Source organism: Monodelphis domestica, chromosome 3 (genome assembly GCF_027887165.1).
Source record: "Monodelphis domestica isolate mMonDom1 chromosome 3, mMonDom1.pri, whole genome shotgun sequence".
Classification (NCBI taxonomy): Eukaryota; Metazoa; Chordata; class Mammalia; order Didelphimorphia; family Didelphidae; genus Monodelphis; species Monodelphis domestica.
Window position 1 is genome coordinate 68,537,454 of NC_077229.1, and position 24,855 is coordinate 68,562,308.

The following is a 24,855-nucleotide window of genomic DNA, read 5'->3' on the forward strand; positions in this document are numbered from 1 at the left end:
TGAGAGTTGAAAAGGGCATTGGAAGACATCAAAACCAACCTTCTCATTTTAAAGATGAAGAAATTGAGACTAAGACAAGTTATGTGACTTGCTGAAGGTCACACAGCTGCTGAGTCTCAGAGAGAATTTGAACTAAGGTCTTCCTGATCGAAAGCTCAGCACTCTGATCTGCTGCAATGAAATTGGCAGTGCTGTGTAAATTCACTCACATCTATGTTTACAAGTGTGTATGGGATCATATTACTTTCAGTAATTTCTTTAGAGTAGTAGAAAGACCACTGGATTTAAAATCAAAGGGACTGTGTGTTCAAATTCTGGATCTGACAGTATCTATGATCTTGGAAAAGTCACTGGAATCTCCTTGGGTCTTCGTTATTTCATCTATAAATGAAGAGAGTGGTCCTTATGGCCTTACTATCTCTTTAAGCTTCCATTCTATAATCCTATGATTATAGAGACAGTGAATGTTGATATGATCTAATCAATTATTTTCTAAGCACTCTGTTTGTGCCTCCTTTGTTATTTCTTTCACGTGGAGTTATAAAGTTAAAGCGATTAAATTTACAACCTTGTCTTTGGAAGACTTATGGGAAAAGAAGTTTTTCTCCACCAGGGAAAGGGTAGAAGGTGCCCACAATATTTCTAATGGCTTGTTGGTTGGGGGAGGGGTTAATCCTTTACAGCTTGGAAAAGAAGGAATTGTTATTGGGAAGAAGAAGCAGCCTGTGTGTGATCTTTGTCAAATGGGAATGTTATGGTCCCTGCTATTTGAGCTTTCAAGATTCTCACCTCAGCAAGGTCACACTGCATCCAGAATACTGAGAGCCAAGGCTGCTTCTTTCAAACAATACCTTGAACTGGAAACAAAAAGAGAGAAGGGAACTTCTGAGTACTTGTCTAGAGGAAGTCTGTATACCCAGGGATGAGGAAGGCAGCATGGAAGCAAGGAGGAAGAGGGGGAGGGGAGGGTGGGTCTCACCAGGTGCTGCAGGACAAATTCAGCAACACGGAATGTGCTGGAACCCCTTTGACCCATCTTGGTTTTGTAAAACATGTTGGTGATGGTGAAGTTGATGGTGAAGGTCTTCGAGTTGAAGCTCCCTGCTGCTGTACAGAAGGGAAAGATACCCAATTGTCTGAGCCTTACAAATGTTATTCAAATGAGAAAAAATGTTTTGTAAACCTTAAAGATCTATCTAAATGCTAGTTATTGTGGTGAAAATTATCATGATCATGACCATTATTCCAGGTGTCACTGTTCTAGTCCTTCCTCAGAGGAAAACTGAGGATACCTCTACTGTCCTTTTTTCTGGCAGTATTAAAAATTGTGGACTTGGGAGTCAGAAGACTTGTATTCAAATCATGGCCCTGCCATATCCTATGTTTTTGCCTTAGTTTCTTCACATGTAAAATGAGGAGGTTAAATCCAGTTTCAAGAGTAAGAACTCATTACTTGACAAAAATTGCTTGTAATACTGAAAATTAGTCCGGGAGAAACTAGGGATAGACTGATATCTTGCTTGACATAACAAAGTAAACTCCAAATTGGGTATATGAGTTAGCTACCTAAAAGGTGATATAAAGAAATGAGAGTTATCAGGAAAATTGATTCGTTCATTTTAATGGACAGAGGGACAGTTCATGTTCACATGAGGGATAGATAGGACAGCAAGTTTAAATGGACCACGTGTTGCCAACTTAAATTTAGTTTTTCCTCCAAAACAAAACCAATGTAGGTAAAATGAGAAGGGAAATGAGTAACTGGAGAGAAAAAATCTTTGCTTCATATTCTTCTGATAAGGGTCTCATTTCCTATTTCCAATAATTGAAATTTATAAGAATAGAAGCCAAGGGCAGAGCCAAGATGGTGGAGAAGATACACATCCCTCATCTGATCTCTATCAAATTGCACCCAAAAACCTGATACAATGTCCTAAAATGAATTCTGGAAGAGTATGTCACACAAAAAAAGACAAACAAATGATTTTCCAGCACAAAACGACTTTAAAGACCGGCAGGACAGATGATGTGTACAGAGGTGGAGGTGGAAGTAGAGCACAGTGCACCAGGGCAGACCCCATCAAGCCAAAAGGATTTACCCACAACTGAAGCAACAGGAAAGGCTTCTGGAGCATTCATCCCCAGTCAATAAGGGGGTGAGAGATCAGACAGTTGCTCAGAAGGAGATTACAGGAATCCCTTTGTTACAATGCAGGTGATTTTCTTGTTGCATTGCTCATATTCAGAAACAGATCCCAGTCTGTGGGGGAGATCTCAAGGTGGAGGAGTGCTAGCAGACAGGAGTGCTTGTAGCCACAGGGGAGCAGCAGACTCTCCCTGGTCACATTTCAAAGTGGAGGAAAATGACTGGGGTTACTCAGAAGCCAGAATTTAGATCAGAAGGCTATTAAAAACACCTTTGTTTGCAAGATACCACATCTGAAGAACTGAAAGAAGATAGATCCCCAGAGAGTATACTCTGAAGGCAGCTGTACAAAGAACCTGAAACTGAGAACAGTGCTCCATTCACCACAGGTACAGATTCCAAGTTTAACAGTCTCTTTTTATTTTTTTAAATTTTATTTAATTAGTTAATTTAGAATATTTTTCCCTGGTTACATGAATCATGTTCTTTCCCTCACATCCCTCACACCCTCCCTCCTGTAGTCAGCGTGAAATTCCACTGGGTTTTACAGGTGTCCTTGATCAAAACCTATTTCCATATTATTGATGTTTACACTAGGGTGATAATTTAGAGTCTACATCACCAATCATATCCCCATTGACCCATATGGTCAAGCAATTGTTTTTCTTCTGTGCTTCTGCTCCCACAGTTTTTCCTCTGAATGTAGATAATGGTTTTTTTTTTTTCATAAATCCTACCGAATTGTTTTCAATCATTGCATTGCTGGTAATAGAGAAGTCCATAATATTTGATCGTACCACAGTGTATCAGTCTCTGTGTACAATGTTCTCCTGGTTCTGTTCTCCTCACTCTTACATCAATCCTGGAGGTCATACCAGTTCACATGGAATTCCTCCAGTTCACTATTCCTTTGAGCACAATAGCATTCCATCTCCAACATATACCACAATTTGTTCAACTATTCCCAAATGGAGGGCATCCCTTCATTTTCCAATTTTTTTTGCCACCACAAAGAGCTCAGCTATGAATATTCTTGTTCAAGTCTTTTTCCTTATCTCTTTGGGGTATAATCCCAGCAGTGCTATAGCTGGATCAAAGGGCTAACTACCTCTTTTGAAATGAAAAGGAAAGGGGTGGAAATGAGCAAATAACAGAAAAAAAAGAAACACAATAGAGAAAGCTACTTTGGTAACAGAAAAAACAAAACCAATGCTGGTGAACCCAAAATTCGCAATAAAAACAGGGATTGCTCTCAATCCCAAAAAATGAATTAATGGAGGAAGCTCAATAAGAGGTTTAGAAATCAAATAAGAGAAGCTCCAAGAAAATTTGGGAGAAGTAATGAGAGTGATACAGGAAACCATGAAAAATAAAGTCAACACATCCTAGAGAATCAACCAAAAAGCTAAACGAAATTATCAACAACTTTAGCAAAGTTGCAGGATACAAAATAAACCCGCATAAGTCATCAGCATTTCTATACATCTTCAACACAGCTCAGCAGCAAAAACTAGAAAGAGAAATCCCATTCAAAATCACCTTAGACAAAATAAAATACCTAGAAATCTATCTCCCGAGACAAATACAGGAACTATATGAACACAACTACAAAACACTCTCCACACAAATAAAACTAGACTTGAGCAATTGGAAAAGCATTAACTGCTCATGGGTAGGACGAGCCAATATAGTAAAAATGACCATCTTACTCAAACTTATCTATCTATTTAGTGCCATACCCATAGAACTTCCAAAAAATGTCTTTACTGATTTAGAAAAAAAACATAACAAAGTTCATTTGGAATAACAGAGGATCAACGATATCCAGGGAAATAATGAAAAAAAAATACAAAGGAAGGGGGCCTTGCAGTCCCAGATCTCAAACTATATTACAAAGCAGCAGTCATCAAAACAATTTGGTACTGGCTAAGAGACAGAAAGGAGGATCAGTGGAATAGACGTGGGGCAAGTGACCTCAGCAAGACAATATATGATAAACCCAAAGATCCCGGCTTTGGGGTCAAAAATCCACAATTCGATAAAAACTGCTGGGAAAATTGGAAGACAGTATGGGAAAGATTAGATTTGGATCAACACCTCAGACCCTACACCATGATGAATGCAAAATGGGTGAATGACTTGAACATAAAAAGGAAACTATAAGTAAATTAGGCGAACACAGAATAGTATATATGTCAGACCTTTGGGAAGGAAAATACTTTAAAACCACGCAAGACATAGAAAGAGCCACAAAATGTAAAATAAATAATTTTGACTACATCAAATTAAAAAGCTTTTGTACAAACAAAACCAATATAACTAAAATCAGAAGGAAAGCAACAAATTGGGAAGCAATCTACATAAAAACCTCTGACAAAGGTTTAATTACTCAAATTTACAAAGAGCTAAATCAATTGTACAAAAAATCAAGCCATTCTCCAATTGATAAATGGGCAAGGGACATGGATAGGCAGTTCTCAGATAAAGAAATCAAAACTATTAATAAGCACATGAAAAAGTGCTCTACATCTCTTATAATCAGAGAGATGCAAATCAAAACAACTCTGAGGTATCACCTCACACCTAGCAGATTGGCTAACATGACAGCTATGGAAAGTAATGAATGCTGGAGGAGAAGCGGCAAAGTAGGGACACTAATTCATTGCTGGTGGGGTTGTGAGTTGATCCAACCATTCTGGAGGGCAATGTGGAACTATGTCCAAAGGGAGATTGAAGACTGTCTGCCCTCTGATCTAGCCATAGCACTACTGGGTTTGTACCCCAAAGAGATAATGAGGAAAAAGACTTGTACAAGAATATTCATAGCTGCACTCTTTGTGGTGGCCAAAAATTGGAAAATGAGGGGATGCCCATCAATTGGGGAATGGCTGAACAAATTGTGGTATATGTTGGTTATGGAATACTATTGTGCTAAAAGGAATAATAAAGTGGAGGAATTCCATGGAGACTGGAACAACCTCCAGGAAGTGATGCAGAGCAAAAGGAGCAGACCAGGAGAACATTGTACACAGAGACTAATACACTGTGGTACAATCGAAGGTAATGGACTTCTCCATTAGAGTCAATGCAATGTCCCAGAACAACTTGCAGGAATCTAGAAAACACTATCCACAAGCAGAGAATAAATTGTGGGAGTAAAAACACCGATGAAAAGCAACTGCTTGACTACAGGGGCTGAGTGGAAATGACTGAGGAGAGACTCTAAATGAACACCCTAGTGCAAATACCAACAACATGGAAATGGGTTCGAATCAAGAACACATGTGAAACCCAGTGGAATCACGCTTCGGCTATGGGGTGTTGTGGAGGAAAAGAAAATGATCTTATCTCTAATGAATAATGCTTGGAAATGATCAAATAAAATTATTTTTAAAAAAGTCAACACATTGGCAAAGGAGGCAAAAAAATATTGAAGAAATTAATACCTTTAAATCACAATAGGGACTTCCAGGTAAGCATGGCTGCAGAGTAGATGCAGCTTGCTTCCTCTCCTCAGACCCAATGACAAACACAACTGCAAAAAACCCTCCCAAAATAAAAAACAACCATCCTCATAAGAATGGAAAGACCCCACAACAAGGCAAAGCTCTGAAGGTAGGAGGGATTCTGTCACCTCCACAATATAAGGGAACAAAAAGCTCACACACTCTCCCCTCACCCACCAAACATCTGGAGACAGAGTTAAAGTCAGCAGTGTCCAGAATCAACAAGAGAGGGAGGGGTACCCCAGGAATGAACGGGCAGTCCCAGGTGTGGGGACCTGAAAAAGATACGGTCCTTCTCCTGAGAGTACTAACACCTGAAACCCCGGCAGGCAGGCAAGGGGAGTACAGATCTCAGGCACCCAGAACTAGCGTACTGTAGTCACCAAGTCCACGAAGGGATCCCCTGAGGTGAGCAAGAGGCACCTACAGGTCTTGGGAATTAGCTAAGACCACCAAAGCCTTTCACCTGAGAGCACTAACTCCCAAAACCCTGGAAGGCTGGAAAGGGGAGTCCTTGGGCTTGAGGCCTCAAATAGCAGGATAGAACAAACTGAAAAGGAAAACCAGGCTTTAAAGATCAGAATCAGGCAATTGGAAGACAATGATCTTGCAAAAGAGCAAGAATTAATAAATCAAAACCAAAAGACTAAAAAATTAGAAGAGAACATAAAATATCTCACTGACAAGGTGACAGACCTGGAATATAGAGGAAAGAGACAATCTGAGAATAATTGGCCTACCAGAAAAGCCATAAATAAATAGTAATCTTGACATCATAATACAAGATATCATCAAAGAAAACTGCCCAGAGATTCTAGAATAAGGGGGCAATACAGGCATTGAAAGAGTTCATAGAACACCCTCTACACTAAATCCCCAAAAGACAACTCCTAGAAAGTTAGCCAATTTCCAAAGCTTTCAATCAAAAGAAAAAATCTTACAAGAAGCCAGAAAAAGACAACTTAGATATAAAGGAATGCCAATCAGGGACACAGAAGACCTTGCAATTTCCACTCTGAATGACCGTAAAGCATGGAACATGATTTCAGAAAGGCAAGAAAGCTGGGTCTTCAACCAAAAATCAGCTATCCATAAAAACTGACTATATACTTCCAGGGAAAAGTATGGGCATTCAACAAAATAGAAGACTTCCAAGTTTTTGTAAAGAAAAGACCAGAGCTCTGTGGAAAGTTCAACATTCAAACACAAAGAGCAAGGAAAACTTGAGAAGGTAAATATGAAGGAAAGGGAAAAGGAGAAAAATGTTATCTTTTTCTTTTATTCAAACTCTCTTCTATAAGAACTACATTTATATCAAATTATATATATTAATATGTGGGGAAAATGTAATGTGTAACTCAAAAGTTGTATGCATCATTAGAGTAGTTAGAAGAATCACACATAGGGAATGATTGGGGCATTAAGACAATATGGAGAAAAGGGGGTGAAAGAAATAAAAAGGGAGGGTGTGAATCATTGATGGTACTAAGATATACTTCAAGAAATAGAAAAAAACTAAATAGAATAATCTTTCTCACACAAAGATACACATGGAAAGGGGAGGGGAAGGGATTTCCTATAGGGAGGAGAGGAAGAAAGTGCTAACTGGTATTACTTACACCTTACTCTCAGTGAAATCATCTCTGAGAGCTTAGAATATTTAGATCCATTGGCATCTTGAACTTTATCTTATCCAACAAGGTAAGATAGAAGGGGAAATTAAGTAAGGGTGGGGGGAATGAGAATAAAAAGGTAGGGAAGGAGAAGTGGGAGGGGAAGGGAAGAAAAAGGGACGGGCTAGAAAGGGAAGCATATCAAGGGAAGCGACTAGGGGGACTAATCTAAAGTAAATCACTGGTATAAAAGGTTATAGCTAAAGAACAAAGGTCAGAATTAAGGGAGGATATCAAAATGCCAGGGAATCCACAAGTGACAATCATAACTTTGAATGTGAATGGGATGAACTGACCCATAAAACATAGACAAATAGCAGAATGGATTAGAATCCAAAACCCTATCATATGTTGACTTTAGGAAACACATATGAAGCAGGTTGATACTTGCAAGGTTAGAATTGAAGGATGGAGTAAGACCTTCTGGGCCTCAACTGATAGAAAGAAGACAGGAGTTGCAATCATGATATCTGATAAAGCCAAAGCAAAAATAGACCTGATCAAAAGGGATAGGGAAAGTAAATATATTCTGTTAAAAGGGAGTCTACACAATGGGGAATTATCACTAATCAACATGTATGCACCAAATAGCAAAGCACCCAAATTTTTAATGGAAAAACTAGAAGAATTGAAGGAGGAAATAGACAGTAAAACCATATTAGTGGGAGACTTGAAACAACCACTATCAAATGTAGTAAATCAAACCAAAAAATAAATAAGAAAGAGGTAAAATATGTGAATAAAATATTAGAAAAATTAGAGTTAATAGACATATGGAGAAAAATAAATAGGGACAAAAAGGAATACACCTTCTGCTCAGCACCACATGGCACATTCACAAAGATAGATCATACACTAGGTCACAGAAACATGGCATACAAATGCAGAAAAGCAGAAATAATAAATGCAACCTTTTCAGATCATAAGGCAATAACAATAATGATCAGTTAGGGTACATGGAGACCCAAATCAAAAATTAATTGGAAATTAAATAATATGATACTCCAAAATTGGTTAGTTAGAGAAGAAATCATAGAAACAATAATTTCATTGAGGAAAATGACAATGGTGAGACATCCTTTCAAACCTTATGGGATGCAGCCAAAGCAGTACTCAGAGGAAAATTCATATCCTTGAGTGCATATATTAACAAATTAGGGAGAGCAGAGATCAATCAATTGGAAATGCAAATAAAAAAACTTGAAAGCGAACTAATTAAAAACCCCCAGAAGAAAACCAAACTAGAGATGCTAAAAATTAAGGGTGTAGCAGCCCAGCCCATAGACATTATGGGGAAACAAGGAATGTGAGTGAGCACATGGCCATTCTGTGCATGGCAATGAATTTTATTGCCAGCATGGCTGAAGTTTAGGCGCGAAACCTTGCTTTCCTTTGTCCCACTCACCTGAGGAGTATAACCCCACCTTCACCTTGTCATAGGTTGTATTATCCAATAGGGATACCCCAGGTAACTCATCCATATGTATTGAGGTATCATATAACTGTTCAATATGTATTGAGCTGGCAAGACTATAAATAAACAAGCTCCAGTAAGCTCCCCCCACTTGATCAGCATCCCCAGGTTTGGCAAGTAGCATCTTCTCCCCTGTCTCTCTCTCTCTTCTCTATCTTTCTCACTAAGGCCTGGTCTTTAGGCCAGGCCTGCCTTACTTCCTCTCTTTCTCCTAATGCTACCTAGCATTATCTACCTCTTGTAGTTTCTGATCTCCTTTCCATCTGAGCTAGCTTTATCCTCTGACCAGTGCGGTGTTAAATTGAGATCATTGGGTGGTTTCAGCCTGAATAATTACACTCAGTGGTCGGAGCTTAGCTGTGGCTCATATAAATAATATTTGTCTACTGACTCGGTTATTCACATCTCTAAAGTCGGCTCGTTCACGCCCTTCGCGGGATAAAAACTTCTACCCTATCTCTATCCTCTCTTTCTCCCCTTGCAGCCTCTCGCAGGCCGAGAGCGGCACCTGGTGCCCACGTGCCTAGGACCTACACCTGGCACTTTCTCGTGGCGTTCTACCTTTATTTCTCACAGCAATAGGGAGGGCGCGCCCCAGGACGCGAAGGATTTTTTCAGGCTTGGCTGAACGGTGCCAGAAGACGATTCCCTTCGGGTCTGGCCAACAGAAGGTGAGTTGTTCTCAGAGATGGGTTTGACTATTTCCTCCCATGCAGGTTATATACGACTCCTCATGTCGTTAATTGAACAGGGAGGTAGGAAGGTCTCCAAAGTGCAGATCAAAGCCTTGCTACGAGTAATTCAAAAGGCTTTCCCAGCCTTCCCAGCCGCAGGGACGCTAGAAGTTGCGCAATGGGACCGAATTGGACAATCTTTAAAGGACTATCAAAAGGAAGGTAACAGAGTCAGGAAAACGGTATTTAACACCTGGTCAATTATCAGAACTATTCTAGAGGATTTAGCTATTTGAACCTCTAATGCAGGGGAGAAGGAATTGCCACAGACTCAGGAATTAAAAAAGCAGGATTTCACACCCACTGCTCCTGAGGCAACTGATGGGGGAAGGGAAGGAGAGTGTTCAGGATGGTCTAGGGATCCTCCAGAGGCCCCAGGCTATAATTCGAAGGGGAGTAAAACAAAAGAGTCATTTGCAACTCCAAAGCTGTATCCTTCCTTAGACACTCTGACCCCTCCCCCTCCCACTCCTCCCTCAGACTACGGGTTGGCTTCACGAGCCTCCCTCATGGCCACCCCACCCCCACCTTGCTCGCCTGAAGTTTCTAAGCCTTATTCACCCAGGAATGAGCTGATCTCGCCTACTCAAAAAGGCAAGGAGGACATTTCTGCTTTCCCAGTCAGGTATATAGAGGACCCTGAGGATGCCAACAGACGCATTGCTCAGCATAAGCCCATAGACTGTAAGGTCTTGAAAATGCTCAGAAGCAGTGTATTGAAAAACGGGGCAATCGCGCCATTCACATTAGCGCTCCTCAGTAATCTGGCTCAACAGACACTCACACCGGCTGACTGGTACCTGGCAGCCGAGTCCGCCCTCAGCGGAGGTGACTATTTGACCTGGAAACTGAAATTCCATGATCTATGTTCCCTGCAGGCCTCCGAGAACAGGCAGGCAGGAATCAATGTGCCCTTTGAACAATTGGTAGGGCAAGGAGAATTCGAACCTATTGCTAGGCAAATTACAGCGACAGAGCAGGTTTTTAACCAGATAGCCAGCGCTGCCACTAGGGCATGGAGAGCCCTACCCGGGAAGGATTCAGAGAGCCTGTACACAGAGATTATCCAAAAGCAAAACGAATCTTTTGCTGACTTTGTGGATAGGCTCAGTACAGAAGTCCGCAGACATATCCCTCACGAAGATGCAGCTAAGGTTCTCATTAGGGACCTTGCTTTTTTAAATGCTAATGAACAGGCCAGGAGAGCTTTAGCTCCCATTAAAGCTACAGGGACCCTGACAGATTTTTTAAGAGCTTGCCAAGACATAGGCATGGGTGAGACACGAACTATTTTAACAGTACGTGAGCAGCCAAGAATGCCTAAAGGACAATGCCATGCGTGCGGCAGGAGAGGTCACTATCGTAGAGCATGTCCAAATAAAAGATCAGGAAAGACTCCAGATATCTGCCCCAAATGCGAAAAGGGCAGGCACTGGGCTTCTGCGTGCAGAGCTAGCAATAAGCGACGTCTCCCCAAAACAGGGTCTAACACCCAGTTAAACTAGACTTCGGGCTAGCCTTGAGCCCGGGAGTAAATCAGGGCAGAACCGTGAGATATTCTTTTCGATTCCCTATAATTGCAGCCAAAAGCATAGTACTAAAAGAGAAGTCAGAACCTACTCGCATTCCAGCTAGCTTTCGTTTTCCAGTACCTCGCGGTGTTAAAGGGTTAATACTAGGCGACCCTGACCTCATTGCAAAAGGTTTAGAAATCTTTCCTACATTGTTTCAGGATAAGGAGACCAATGGGCTCCACATCCTGGCTGCTGCAAAGCCAGCATTTTGCATTTCAAAGGACACTAATCTAGCCTACCTGACCATATTCCCTGAAGCTGATTTCCCTCTAAAGAGCAAGCTTCAAAAAAGCAGCCTTGACTCCACAGCCCATGGATTGTTTTGGTCTCAAAAAGTGACTCAGGATAGGATGGTAATGTCTTTGTTTGTAGAAGACAGGATTATATCAGGTATCCTGGATTCTGGAGCAGACATCTCGGTGATCTCTGCTACGGATTGGCCAGAATCATGGGAAGTCATTGAACCTCACCAGAAGTTAATAGGCATAGGCACTCCTGAGCACATTCTCCAATCAGCGAATACTTTATCGTGGTCTGATAGTGAGGGACATAGAGGTGTATTTAAACCTTATGTACTAGATATTGCCCAATCTCTTTGGGGCAGAGAGGTGATGTCCGCTATGAACATGACATTGACCACATCGGACAAACTGCACCGGAATTTGTGGGTGCGGCAAGCGTCGCCCCGCTATTTGCTGACCCTATCACATGGTTAAGTTCCAAACCCATTTGGATTAACCAATGGCCGATATCTAAGGAGAAATTAGTACATTTAGAGGCCATAATACAGGAACAATTAAGCTTAGGTCACATACGAGAATCAAACAGTCCCTGGAACACCCCGATTTTTCTGGTGCCAAAGAAGGCAGGGAAGTGGAGGCTAGTCCATGATCTTAGGAAGATCAATGAACAGCTAGTGGACATGGGGACAAGGCAACCAGGATTACCTTCCCCGGGTCCGATTCCCATAAACTGGAAGCTGATAGTTATAGATTTGAAGGATTGTTTTTTCAATATCCACCTGTCCCCACAAGATTGTCACAGATTTGCATTCTCTGTACCCTCAATAAATTATGGTACTCCTTTCAAAAGATTCGAATGGCTCTGCCTTCCACAAGGCTTGCGTGTAAGCAGCTGTTTATGTCAGAAATATGTAGCTCATGCACTAGAAAAGGTTAGACATAAACACGCAAAATATCACATAATCCAATATGTGGATGACATTCTGTTAGCAGCGCCATCTAGTGGCGAAGTGGAGATATTGCTCGCAGATGCCACCAAAGCTTTAATGGTGGCAAATCTGGTGATCTCTAAGGAAAAGATTCAAACCACGCCCCCTTACAAGTACCTAGGAACGCTAGTGTATGATCAAGAGATCTGACCACAGAAAATTGAGATTCGTAGAGATTCCCTGAATACGTTGAATGATTTCCAGAAGTTGTTAGGTGATATTAATTGGCTCAGACCTTTTCTAAAAATCTCTACAGGACAGTTGGAAAACCTGTATGCCACTTTAAAGGGAGATGCTGCGTTATCATCCCCTAGAACACTTTCTCCCAAAGCGGAGGAGGAGTTAAAGGTAGTGGAAGAAGCGGTGTCAAAAGCCAGATTGTATAGAATTGATCCATCATTACCTTTAATAGCATCTGTTCTACAGACAAGGTATACTCCCACAGGTGCTTTGCATCAGGGTCAACACATCATAGAATGGATTCACTTAGCCAATCAACAAACTAAATCCCTCACTAGCTATATAGAACTTATCATTTTACTGATAACTCAGATCAGAAAAAGGGCAAGACAGTTAACTGGCGTAGATCCTAGTACAATTCATGTGCCAATAACAAGAGAGCAAGTTCAGAATTTATTTGCACAGTCTTTGCCATGGCAAATTGCTTTTGCAGATTATACAGGACAGATAGATAATCACATTCCTGCTAATAAGATACTGCAGTTTGTAAAATTGACTCCTATTATTTTTCCAAGAATGACATCCATGCATCCCCTTGTAGATGCTGTGAACGTTTTTACAGATGCATCAAAACAGGGGAGAGCAGGAGCTGTAGTCCAGGATAGCACAATGTTGTTAGACACTACTTATGGCTCTCCACAAAAAGCTGAATTAGCTGCAGTTCGCAGTGTACTAAGGGATGTAGTACAACCTTGTAATATAATCTGTGATTCATTATATGTGGTTAATTTGGTTAATTCGCTGGAAACAGCAAAGATTAAACCTGTACCTGATGAGGAGTTATATCTCTTGTTCCATACCACCCAGATGGTGATATGGCAGAGGCAGAACAAAATTTTTATAACGCATATTTGTTCGCATACTAACCTCCCTGGTCCTCTCTCGGAGGGAAACGCTAAGGTGGATACCTTAGTGGCATCTGCTTTTCAAGATGCAGTTAGATCACATTCTTTATTGCACCAAAATGCGAAATCTCTCAAATGCCAATTTGACATTACTAAAAGACAGGCACAGGAGATAATCCAGCAATGCAGCTCGTGTGCCCAGTTCTCCTCTACACCTCTTCCCCCAGGAGCTAATCCCCGAGGACTCAAAGCTAACCAGCTTTGGCAGATGGATGTGACTCAATATGCTCCTTTTGGAAGGTGGAAGTATGTGCATGTGACAATTGACACATACTCAAGGGTCATATGGGCCACGGCACAAACGGGAGAAAAAGTTTCTCATGTCATTGCACACTTGCTGGAAGCATTTGCGCATTTGGGCATTCCAAGTCAGATAAAAACTGACAATGGTACTGCATACACCAGCAAAAGGTTTGCAGAATTTTGCAAACTGTGGAATATAAACCACAAAACTGGAATTCCAGGTAACTCCACTGGTCAAGCAATAGTGGAGAGAGCTAACAGGACTCTCAAGAACCAGATACAAAAACAAAAAGGAGAATACCTGACAATTTATGAGGGTGATATCTCTAAACCCAAACCTATTATCCCTGACAAACTGTTAAGGATGGTGCTTTTAACTCTCAATCATTTCTCCATCCCAGAAGGGCTGAATGCTACACCTATGCAGACGCATTTTGAGTGTCATGATACAATGGACACGGTGCAGCAGCCCTGGGTTTTTTGGAGATTGCCAGGAGACAAAGATTACAGAGGTCCGAACAGACTAATAACAATGGGTCGAGGCTATGCTTGTGTTTCCACAGATGATGGAGAAATCTGGACTCCCAGTAAGCACCTCAAACCGTGGAAGGGACCGCTTCCAGATGCAAGGGGAGCAGAGGAACAGGCTCACCAGTCTAGCACCGCACCGGCTGCCCGAGACCAGGACGAGAAGCAGACGAGCATCGCTGCTGTCTCCAGTCAGCTACCTGATGGTCAAGCGCAGGGCACCGGGATCGAAGGCAACACTGGTGAATGCACGCACTCTGAACACTGACATTACATTTACTCTGATGACATTCACTATTTTGACTTTGCTGAACATCTGTCATGCTGAAGTCTACTGGTCCATCGTGCCCAAACCTCCTATTTTGAGAATGTTAACTTGGATGGACAAGCCCCCTCTGGTATATGTTAACAACACAGACTGGCTACCACACCCTATTCTAGCCAAACGTGTTCCTCTAGAGTCTGAAGGGGCTCTGTACAATTATTCAGGATCTACTGTGTATCCTCCATTTTGTATATCTTTTAGAAATTCGTTTATTGGTAATTCTTTCTGTGTACCACGCAGGCATCAAGCGTGGATTGTCAAAAATGCCACTGACAACAGTTATGTAGGGGTTGGCATGGGTGTGATAGGAATGGGAGATGAGTTAGCACATAAGACGTTCCAATCTAAACACCCTGCTAACAAGTACCTATGTCCAAATCAGATAGGTACGGTACAAAAAGAGTTGCCATGGACAGAGTGTTCTGTCCGAGTTCCCAGAAAGGTTAAGATGCCGGCAACCACAGACTTTAACATTTACAATTGGGCACCCAGGTTACGCTGTGGTCGCTCTGAACAACTGACACGATTAGACAAATACACTGACTATGAGAAATGGCACATGCCATGTCAGAATTTTCAGAAAATTGAGGACTTACTAGAAGTGGATATGGCTGGTTCTAGACTTGCTATTGAGGCAGGTCCAATACAGAACACACAGTGGAAGATAGTGGCTGCCACGCAGCCAATATACAAGTTTAAGGTCAAGGTGAAAATCTCAGGACTTGATCTTGAGTATGAAAGTCACATCAATGTCACTGCATGTGTTTTTTCTCCTTATGTAATGCTAGTGGGTAACAACCTTCGAATTTTTAAAAATGACCACGGTCTATATGAGATCAACTGCACAAAATGTCGACTACATCAATGCCTTAGTCCTAAAAACCAAGATTCATATGTTGCTATCATGTATCATCCACCTTTAATGTGGGTACCTGTCAACTTGACAGAGACGTGGGCATCTACGCCTACTGTGCACATTGTTCAAAAGGCATTAACATGGTTATACACAGGTCCAAGAGAATGGTCTTGGAGATTATAGGAGCCGTAGTCTCAGTAATTGCCATGATCACATCACTAACCACGGCAACATTGGCATTAACTTCCTCTATCCAGAACCATGAGTTCATACAGGAAGTGGTGTCTAACTCTTCCAAATGATGGCACACTCAGCAGAGTATTGACTTAGCTTACAGAGATGAGCTGGACAGTTTAAAAGATGCTGTGTTTTGGTTAGGTAAAGAGGTTGAAGCTTTACACACAAGAATTACTTATCCCTGTCATTACAATCAAACGGGTTATTGTATTACTCCGTTGCCATATGATAATGTGTCATATGAATGGCAACTGGTCGTTCAGCACATCAAGGGTGCTTGGGGAAGTCATAACAGCACCTTGGACATTATTAAGTTGCAACAGCAGATCAACAGATTAGACCAAATTGTATATGAGAATGAAGCTGCAAATATAGCTGCAAATTGGGAAGCAACTTTATCTTCCCTAGATCCCCAAAATTGGTTTGGTAGAGCTAACTTAACCAGCATTGGTACTATCATTTTATTCATATTATTGGCTATTGGTTTGATTATACTTTGCAGCAGAAGCTGTAAAAACAGAGCCTACATTCGAGGCATACTGCCAGAATTGGCATGGTCTTATCACACTAGGCAATTGGTGCCTGAAAATGTTGATTTGAACACAACCGTTTTATGAAAGACCAGAGTATCATGATATTTTACATTCCAATCTTTGCTATATACTGAGAATGTGAAGGCATGTTTGCTATGTCACATGTCTGTCCCTCCTGAATTGTTCAGAGAGGATGTTTTTCTTTAAAGGGATCTCTCCCATCACACAATCAAAAAGAAAAGGGAGAGGAATCTTATAGAGATCAGTATTTCTAAGAAATCTTACAGAGATCAGTATTTTGCTCTAAGATCAGTATTTATATTTTAGAGGACACTTTTTAAGGTCACTCTTGATTGATCAACCTTGATTTTTTATTTTACACTATTAAGGACAGAACTTTGAGTATAAAGAAGGTACTGTTAATGCTCTGATCCAAATTATGAAGGTGCAAAGATTTCTAGAATTACAGTCACCTTACGGTCAGTAAACATGAGAACATGACAGAAATTGTTAATTTTCAGTTGACCATTCTGGAGAGTGATGTCTGATTGCATGCAACGGGAATCATGATGAATCTTTCATTATGGACCAGACAGCCTAAGCCACGGTGGTGCATTTTCCATGTGAAATGGATGCTTGAGGTTGGGGAATGCAGAGACATAGTGCACTGACGCCCTCAGTCACTGGAGGTCCTGGCATCGTCCTTCCAACCAGTTTCTTAGGTGGCAGGCATCTGGCAGTGAGAGCGAATAGATCCCAAAGATGCAGAATCAGTTCGAGAGAAGGAAAGCATTTATCCTTCGGGTCCAGAGGAGGTCAGTTTTGCTAATCATGATGAGATCTGACAGCTTCTCATGGTCCTGACTGGTGAAGAGTGACGTGGTTAACTGAAGCACCTATCTTGTCAGACAGAGAACTTCTACCTCATGAAACCAGGATCAGTGTTATGGAAATTATTTTTCTTTTTGACATTTTTATATCTTATATAATTATTTTGTTAAGCACATAGATAGAAAGAAGGTTCACACTTGATTTTTATATTTGAGTTTTATAATCTGGTTTGATTTTCTCACTTTGAATTGTTATGATTGTGCACCAGTGTGTTTATATTTAGCGTGTGTTGAGTTACATTTTGATATTACTCTATTCATTTGTGTGTCAAACAAAAAGGGGGAGATGTAGCAGCCCAGCCCATAGACATTATGGGGAAACAAGGAATGTGAGTGAGCACATGGCCATTCTGTGCATGGCAATGAATTTTATTGCCAGCATGGCTGAAGTTTAGGCACGAAACCTTGCTTTCCTTTGTCCCACTCACCTGAGGAGTATAACCCCACCTTCACCTTGTCATAGGTTGTATTATCCAATAGGGATACCCCAGGTAACTCATCCATATGTATTGAGGTATCATATAACTGTTCAATATGTATTGAGCTGGCAAGACTATAAATAAACAAGCTCCAGTAAGCTCCCCCCACTTGATCAGCATCCCCAGGTTTGGCAAGTAGCATCTTCTCCCCTGTCTCTCTCTCTCTTCTCTATCTTTCTCACTAAGGCCTGGTCTTTAGGCCAGGCCTGCCTTACTTCCTCTCTTTCTCCTAATGCTACCTAGCATTATCTACCTCTTGTAGTTTCTGATCTCCTTTCCATCTGAGCTAGCTTTATCCTCTGACCAGTGCGGTGTTAAATTGAGATCATTGGGTGGTTTCAGCCTGAATAATTACACTCAGTGGTCGGAGCTTAGCTGTGGCTCATATAAATAATATTTGTCTACTGACTCGGTTATTCACATCTCTAAAGTCGGCTCGTTCACGCCCTTCGCGGGATAAAAACTTCTACCCTATCTCTATCCTCTCTTTCTCCCCTTGCAGCCTCTCGCAGGCCGAGAGCGGCACCGGGAGAAATTAATAAAATCAAAAGTGATAGAACTATCAAACTAATAAACAAGACTAGAAGCTGGTACTATGAAAAAAATAGACAAATTTGACAAAGTGCTGGTCAATCTAATTTAAAAAAGGATAGAAGAAAGGCAAATTAACAGCATCAAAGATGAAAACGGGGACCTCACCTTCAATGAAGAGGAAATTAAGGCAATCATTAAAAACTACTTTGCCCAACTATATGGCAATAAATAAACCAACCTAGGTGGTATGGATGAATATTTACAAAAATATAAATTGCCTAGACTAACAGAAGAAGAAATAGAATTCTTAAATAATCCCGTATCAGAAAAAGATATATGTTCTACTGGTTCTGCTCCTCTCACTCTGCATCACTTCCTGGAGGTTGTTCCAGTCTCCATGGAATTCCTCCACTTTATTATTCCTTTTTGCACAATAGTATTCCATCACCAACATATACCACAATTTCCTCAGCCATTCCCCAATTGAAGGGAGTCCCCTCATTTCCCAATTTTTTCTACCACAAAGAGAGCAGCTATAAATATTTTTGTACATGTCTTTTCCCTTATCATCTCTTTGGTTTACAAACCCAGCAGTGCTTTGACTGGATCAAAGGGCAGAAAGTCTTTTAGCACCCTTTGGGCATAGTTCCAGATTGCCCTCCAGAATGGTTGGATCAATTCACAACTCCATCAGCAATGAATTAATGTCCTGACTTTGCCACAACCCCTCCAGCATTCATTACTTTCCTTCACTGTCATCTTAGCCAATCTAATAGATGTGAGGTGATACCTCAGAGTTGTTTTGATTTGCATTTCTCTGATTATAAGAGATTTAGAACACTTTTTCATTTGTTTATTAATAGTTTTGATTTCTTTAACTGAAAATTGCCTATTCATGTCCCTTGCCTGTTTATCGATTGGAAAATGGCTTGATTTTTTGTACAATTGGTTTAGCTCTTTATAAATTTGGGTAATTCAACCTTTGTCAGAGGTTTTTGTAATGGAGATTGTTTCCCAATTTATTGCTTCCCTTCATGTGCCAATCAAGCACAAGGTCAAAGAGACCAACCAATCCTGGTGGGATTGATGTAATTTTCAGCCTAGACAAAGAGGACTTGAACGTGTTTGGGGTTTGAGGTTGCGGCTGTTTAACATGTGCTAAAGGCTGGTCTTCCTTGTTCCCCATTCTACCAAGTATCTCATCCTTGGCTCCTATAATCTGGTCCCTTTTCTGTCTTTCATAGTGTGGTAACTTTCTGTAGTCCTGGCTACTGACTGGGTAAATGTATCATTGCTTAGATCATTTTAATTGCGCCCTTATTCAAGGATCTGTTATAGATTTATTTTTCTTTTTACTTGGAATTTTACACATATAAGATACTTTGATAGTCTATATTTTCATACAGTATTTTCTTTTATTTGGATTTTTCTGATATCTTTTTTAATTTCTCTTGCCAATTGATTCATATACCTCATACCTCAGCCATGCATCCCTAAGTGATCATGTATTTTTCAATCACCCTCTTAAAGGGGGAATGTAAAAAATATGATTATTTAATTTACAAAGTTTAAATTCGTCTTGAGAAAAAGTTTAGGTAAAGGAAGATGCTACCTCTCTGAATCCAGAAACTGAACTATTGGAGAACACACCATGAAGAAGCCTCCAACTTCCGGTTAAGATGGCAGCTTAGAGAAAGCTAAAGTTCAGATCTCCGGAAAACCCTTCCCAACCGATCTCAAACTATAAGCTCCTAAGGCGCCGAAATTCAAAACGATTAACAGCATAGACCCTGGGAACCCTCCTGGACCTGGACCCGGATCAAAAGGTACGGCCCCCCTCAAAAGCCAGAACCCGAGATCACTCGGACCTAAGGGGTAGGAGCACAGAGTCCAAGGCTCCCGGAAGCCGCAGCCCTGCTGGGCTCAGGGAGCAGGGTCCTCGGAACAACAACCCTCAGGGCCTTCTATCCGAGTCCCAGTGAAAGTCACTGCCCTCGGAGCTCCCCACCGCAGAGAGCAGGCTTGTCTGAAACAATAGCAACCCTCAGGGCGGGCAAGACAGCCTCACGGGCTGGATCCTGCTATCCAAGTCTCTGCGAAAGTCCCTGCCCTCGGAGCTCTGGGAAGCCGAAGCCAATCACCCCCAAGGCCGACAAAACAGCCTCACGGCCAGCTATTCTGAAGGCAACTTCCGGAAAGCAACCCGACCCAGAGAGCCGGGGGAGAGTGTGGCCTCCTGGTCCGACCCTTCCACTCCAGTTCCAGTGAGGCATACTCAATTTAACCCAGGGAAACCTCATAGAACCGACAATCTGCCCAGGACTAAAGCCTCTGAACACCAGACAGAGATAAGAAAAGCTAATCCTCCACATTCAGAGATGGCAAACTCCACAGAAGCACAGAAGCCCCAAAATACCAAGAAAAATAAGAAGAAAGGGGCGACTTTGGACACATTCTATGGAGCCAAAATACAAAATACAGAGCAGATAGAAGAAGACCTACAAGAAAATGCTCCAAAATCTTCCAAAGGAAATGGAAACTCTCCACAAACCCATGAAGAATTTGAATCAGAAATGACCAAAAAGATGGAAACCTTCTGGGAGGAAAAGTGGGAAATAATGCAAAAGAAATTCACGCATCTACAAAACCAGTTTGACCAAACTGTAAAAGAAAACCAGGCATTAAAGCAAGAACTAATAAGGCAAAGCCAAAACACCAAGAAATTAGAAGAGAACATAAAATATCTCACCGACAAGGTGATAGATCTGGAAAATAGAGGGAGAAGAGATAATTTAAGAATAATTGGACTACCAGAAAAGCCAGAAATAAACACCAAACTCGATATGGTGATACAAGATATAATCAAAGAAAATTGCCCAGAGATTCTAGAACAAGGGGGCAATACAGCCACTGACAGAGCTCACAGAACACCTTCTACACTAAACCCCCAAAAGACAACTCCCAGGAATGTAATTGCCAAATTCCAAAGCTATCAAACAAAAGAAAAAATCCTACAGGAAGCCAGAAAAAGACAATTTAGATATAAAGGAATGCCAATCAGGGTCACCCAAGACCTTGCAAGTTCTACTCTGAATGATCGTAAGGCATGGAACATGATCTTCAGAAAGGCAAGAGAGCTGGGTCTCCAACCAAGAATCAGCTACCCAGCAAAACTGACTATATACTTCCAAGGGAAAGTATGGGCATTCAACAAAATAGAAGATTTCCAACTTTTTGCAAAGAAAAGACCAGAGCTCTGTGGAAAGTTAGATATCAAAAATCAAAGAGCAAGGAATACCTGAAAAGGTAAATATTAAGGAAAGGGGGAAAATGTTATCTTCTTCTTTTACTCAAACACTCTTCTATAAGGACTACATTTATATCAATCTATGTATACCAACATGTGGGGAAAATGTAATATATAAATAGGGGGTAAAGAAAGACCAAATAGAATAATCATTCTCACACAAAGATTCACATGGGAAGGGGAGAGGAAGAAAACTCCTATAAGAAGGAGAGGAAGAGGGGGGGTACTTAAACCTCAATCTCAGGGAAATCAACTCTGAGAGGGAAAAACATCCAGATCCATTGGGATCTTGAATTCTATCTTACCCAACAAGGGTAGGGAGAAGGGAAAACCAAAGGGGGGAGGGAGGGAGGGAGAACAAAAAGGGAGGGAAAGAAAGGGGGAGGGGGGAAAAGGGAGGGACTAAAAAGGGAAACATCAAGGGAGGGGACAAGGGGGACTGATTCAAAGTAAATCACTGGACTAAAAGGTAGAGCCAAAGAAGAAAAGGTTAGAATTAGGGAAAGCTATCAAAATGCCAGGGAGTCCACAAATGACAATCATAATTTTGAATGTGAATGGGATGAACTCACCCATAAAACGTTGACGAATAGCAGAATGGATTAGAATCCAAAACCCTACCATATGTTGTCTTCAAGAAACACACATGAGGCGGGTTGACACCCACAAGGTCAGAATTAAAGGAAGGAGTAAGACCTTCTGGGCCTCAACTGATAGAAAGAAGGCAGGAGTGGTAATCATGATATCTGATAAAGCCAATGCAAAAATAGACCTGATCAAAAGGGATAGGGAAGGTAATTATATTTTGTTAAAAGGGACTCTAGACAATGAGGAAATATCATTAATCAACATGTATGCACCAAATAATATAGCACCCAAATTTCTAATGGAGAAACTAGGAGAATTGAAGGAAGAAATAGACAATAAAACCATACTAGTGGGAGACTTAAACCAACCATTATCAAATTTAGATAAATCAAATCAAAAAATAAATAAGAAAGAGGTAAAAGAAGTGAATGAAATCTTAGAAAAATTAGAATTAGTTGAGATATGGAGAAAAATAAATAGGGATAAAAAGGAATACACCTTCTTCTCAGCACCACATGGCACATTCACAAAAATTGACCATACATTAGGTCACAGAAACATAGCACACAAATGCAGAAAAGCAGAAATAATGAATGCAGCCTTCTCAGATCACAAGGCAATAAAAATAATGATTAGTAATGGTACATGGAAAACCAAATCTAAAACCAATTGGAAATTGGAATACACTGTGGTATAATCGAATGTAATGGACTTCTCCATTAGTGGCGGTGTAATGTCCCTGAACATCTTGCAGGGATCCAGGAGAAAAAACACCATTCATAAGCAAAGGATAAACTATGGGAGTGGAAACACCGAGGAAAAGCAACTGCCTGAATACAGAGGTTGAGGGGACATGACAGAGGAGAGACTCTAAATGAACACTCTAATGCAAATACTATCAACAAAGCAATGGGTTCAAATCAAGAAAACATCTAATGCCCAGTGGACTTACGCGTCGGCTATGGGGGGTGGGGGAGAGGAAAAGAAAATGATCTATGTCTTTAACGAATAATGCTTGGAAATGATCAAATAAAATATATTTAAAAAAAAAAAGAAGAAGCCTCCAGATCACAAGCTGCACAAAAATGAACTTTGGGTGTAGTTGATTGAACATTTATTTGTATGTATACTTTCATGCCAGAAAGGGGACTGCCCCCTAACTGGCTCTTTGTCAATGTGTCCAGCAGTTATTGGTTTTGTTCCTCTCCTCATTCTCAAATTATTGTAATCTTTAAGTTGATTATGTTTTCATGATCCTTTTTGGGGAAACCTTTCCCAATTAGAATCAAATGGTGAAATGTAAAAATGGACTTGAATACAGAACTTCAATCCAAAGAATTGGTCCTTGGTCCACTTCCCCAGGATGCTTTGTAATGTCACTGAATTCTCACCTGGGCAGAGATGGAGAAGGAGTATTTAACCTGATTGGAAAGGCTTTTGTGGCCCTTTCCTGTTTCCGCTTGCAAGCAGACACAGCTCTTTTCATAATGTAGGTGAGGGTGTCTAGGCCGGGCCTAGACACGTGCTTTCTTATCCTGTATTTTCTTTAATCATTAATCTTCAATAAAACTCTAAAAATATAATAGTCCTTGCAGAGAGAAACTAATTTCTACCTGCCTCAGCTTCCCCAAATTTTAATCTTTACACTTCTAATTTTGGATGCATTAGTTTTGTTTGTAGAAAAGCTTTTTAATTTGATGTAATCAAAATGATTGATTTTACATTTTGTGATTTTTTTCTAGCTTTTGCTTGGTTTTAACATCTTTCCTTTCCCAAAGATCTGACAAGTATACTATTCTGTGTTTGCCTAATTTGCTTATAGTTTCCTTCTTTATATTCAGTTCATTCATCCATTCTGAGTTTATTTTGGTGTAGGGTGTCACACTACCAGAAATTACCAAAGAAAACTCATGAGATATCCTCAGACACAAAAATAAAATTGAAATTGAAAAAATTCACAGATCACTTCTAGAAAGAAATATTCAAATGACAATTTCCAAGAACGTAATAAATTCAAGAGCCACCAAGCTAAAAAGAAAATACTGTAAGCAGCCATAAAAAAATTCAAATATCATGAAACTGAAATCGGGATTACACAGGATCTAGCAGCTTCTACACTGAAGGATAGAGTGTTATGGAATAGGATATTCAGGAAGGCAAAAGATCTGTATTTATAACCCAGAGTCACCTATACAGCAAAACTGAGTATATTCTTTCAGGGGGAGAATGGAAATTCAATAATATAGCAGATTTCCAAGCATTCCTGAGGAATAAGTCAGACCAAAATAAAAAAATTTATGCCCAAACATGAGGCAGAAGAGAAGCCCAAAATGGTAAATAAAAAAGAGAAAATTGAATGGACTCATTAAGGTCAAAATGTTTATATGTCTAAATGGAAAGAGAATATCTGTAATTGTCAAAAAGTATTCTTTGTAGTAGAGAATATGGAAGAAACTAAGTTAGAAAGAGGGTGAGGGATTGTCCAGGGGCCCGTTGGGCATCGTGGCCTGGGCCAAGAGCAGGCCTACTGCAGTGCTCTGGAGGGAAGCCATGCCAGGGGTTGGGGACCCTTCAAGGCCGCCTCCACCTCTGCCTGGGCCACGGCCCGGCCAGCCTTGCCGCCTCTGCAGCCACCGCCGCTGTTACCGCCGCTCCCACCGCCCGGCTTGTTCTTCCTGCGCTTGGCTTAGCTCTTGGTGTCAGCTGGACTCATCCTCTGCGAGGCTGGGCTATAAGGAGCTGTGGCTGCTGAGGAGGCAAAGTCTACAGGCTGGCAGAGACAGTGTTCAGGTTCTGCCTCCATTGGGATTGCTCCCTCAAGAGGACTGAGTGGGCCTGAGCCAGTGGTTGGG

General features: G+C 41.0%; 1 protein-coding gene across 1 annotated transcript in view; it reads right to left on the bottom strand.

Annotated features, from left to right (window-relative positions):
* Window positions 1–24,855, bottom strand: part of LOC103102022 (mucin-16-like) — a 127,549-nt gene that overhangs the window by 85,027 nt on the left and 17,667 nt on the right. Inside the window, exons 2-3 of the mRNA XM_056820605.1 lie at window positions 980–1,107; window positions 790–857 (exon numbers count right to left, since the gene is read on the bottom strand). Coding sequence (XP_056676583.1) covers window positions 790–857; window positions 980–1,107 — 196 coding nt within the window. The remainder of the gene's footprint in view (window positions 1–789; window positions 858–979; window positions 1,108–24,855) is intronic.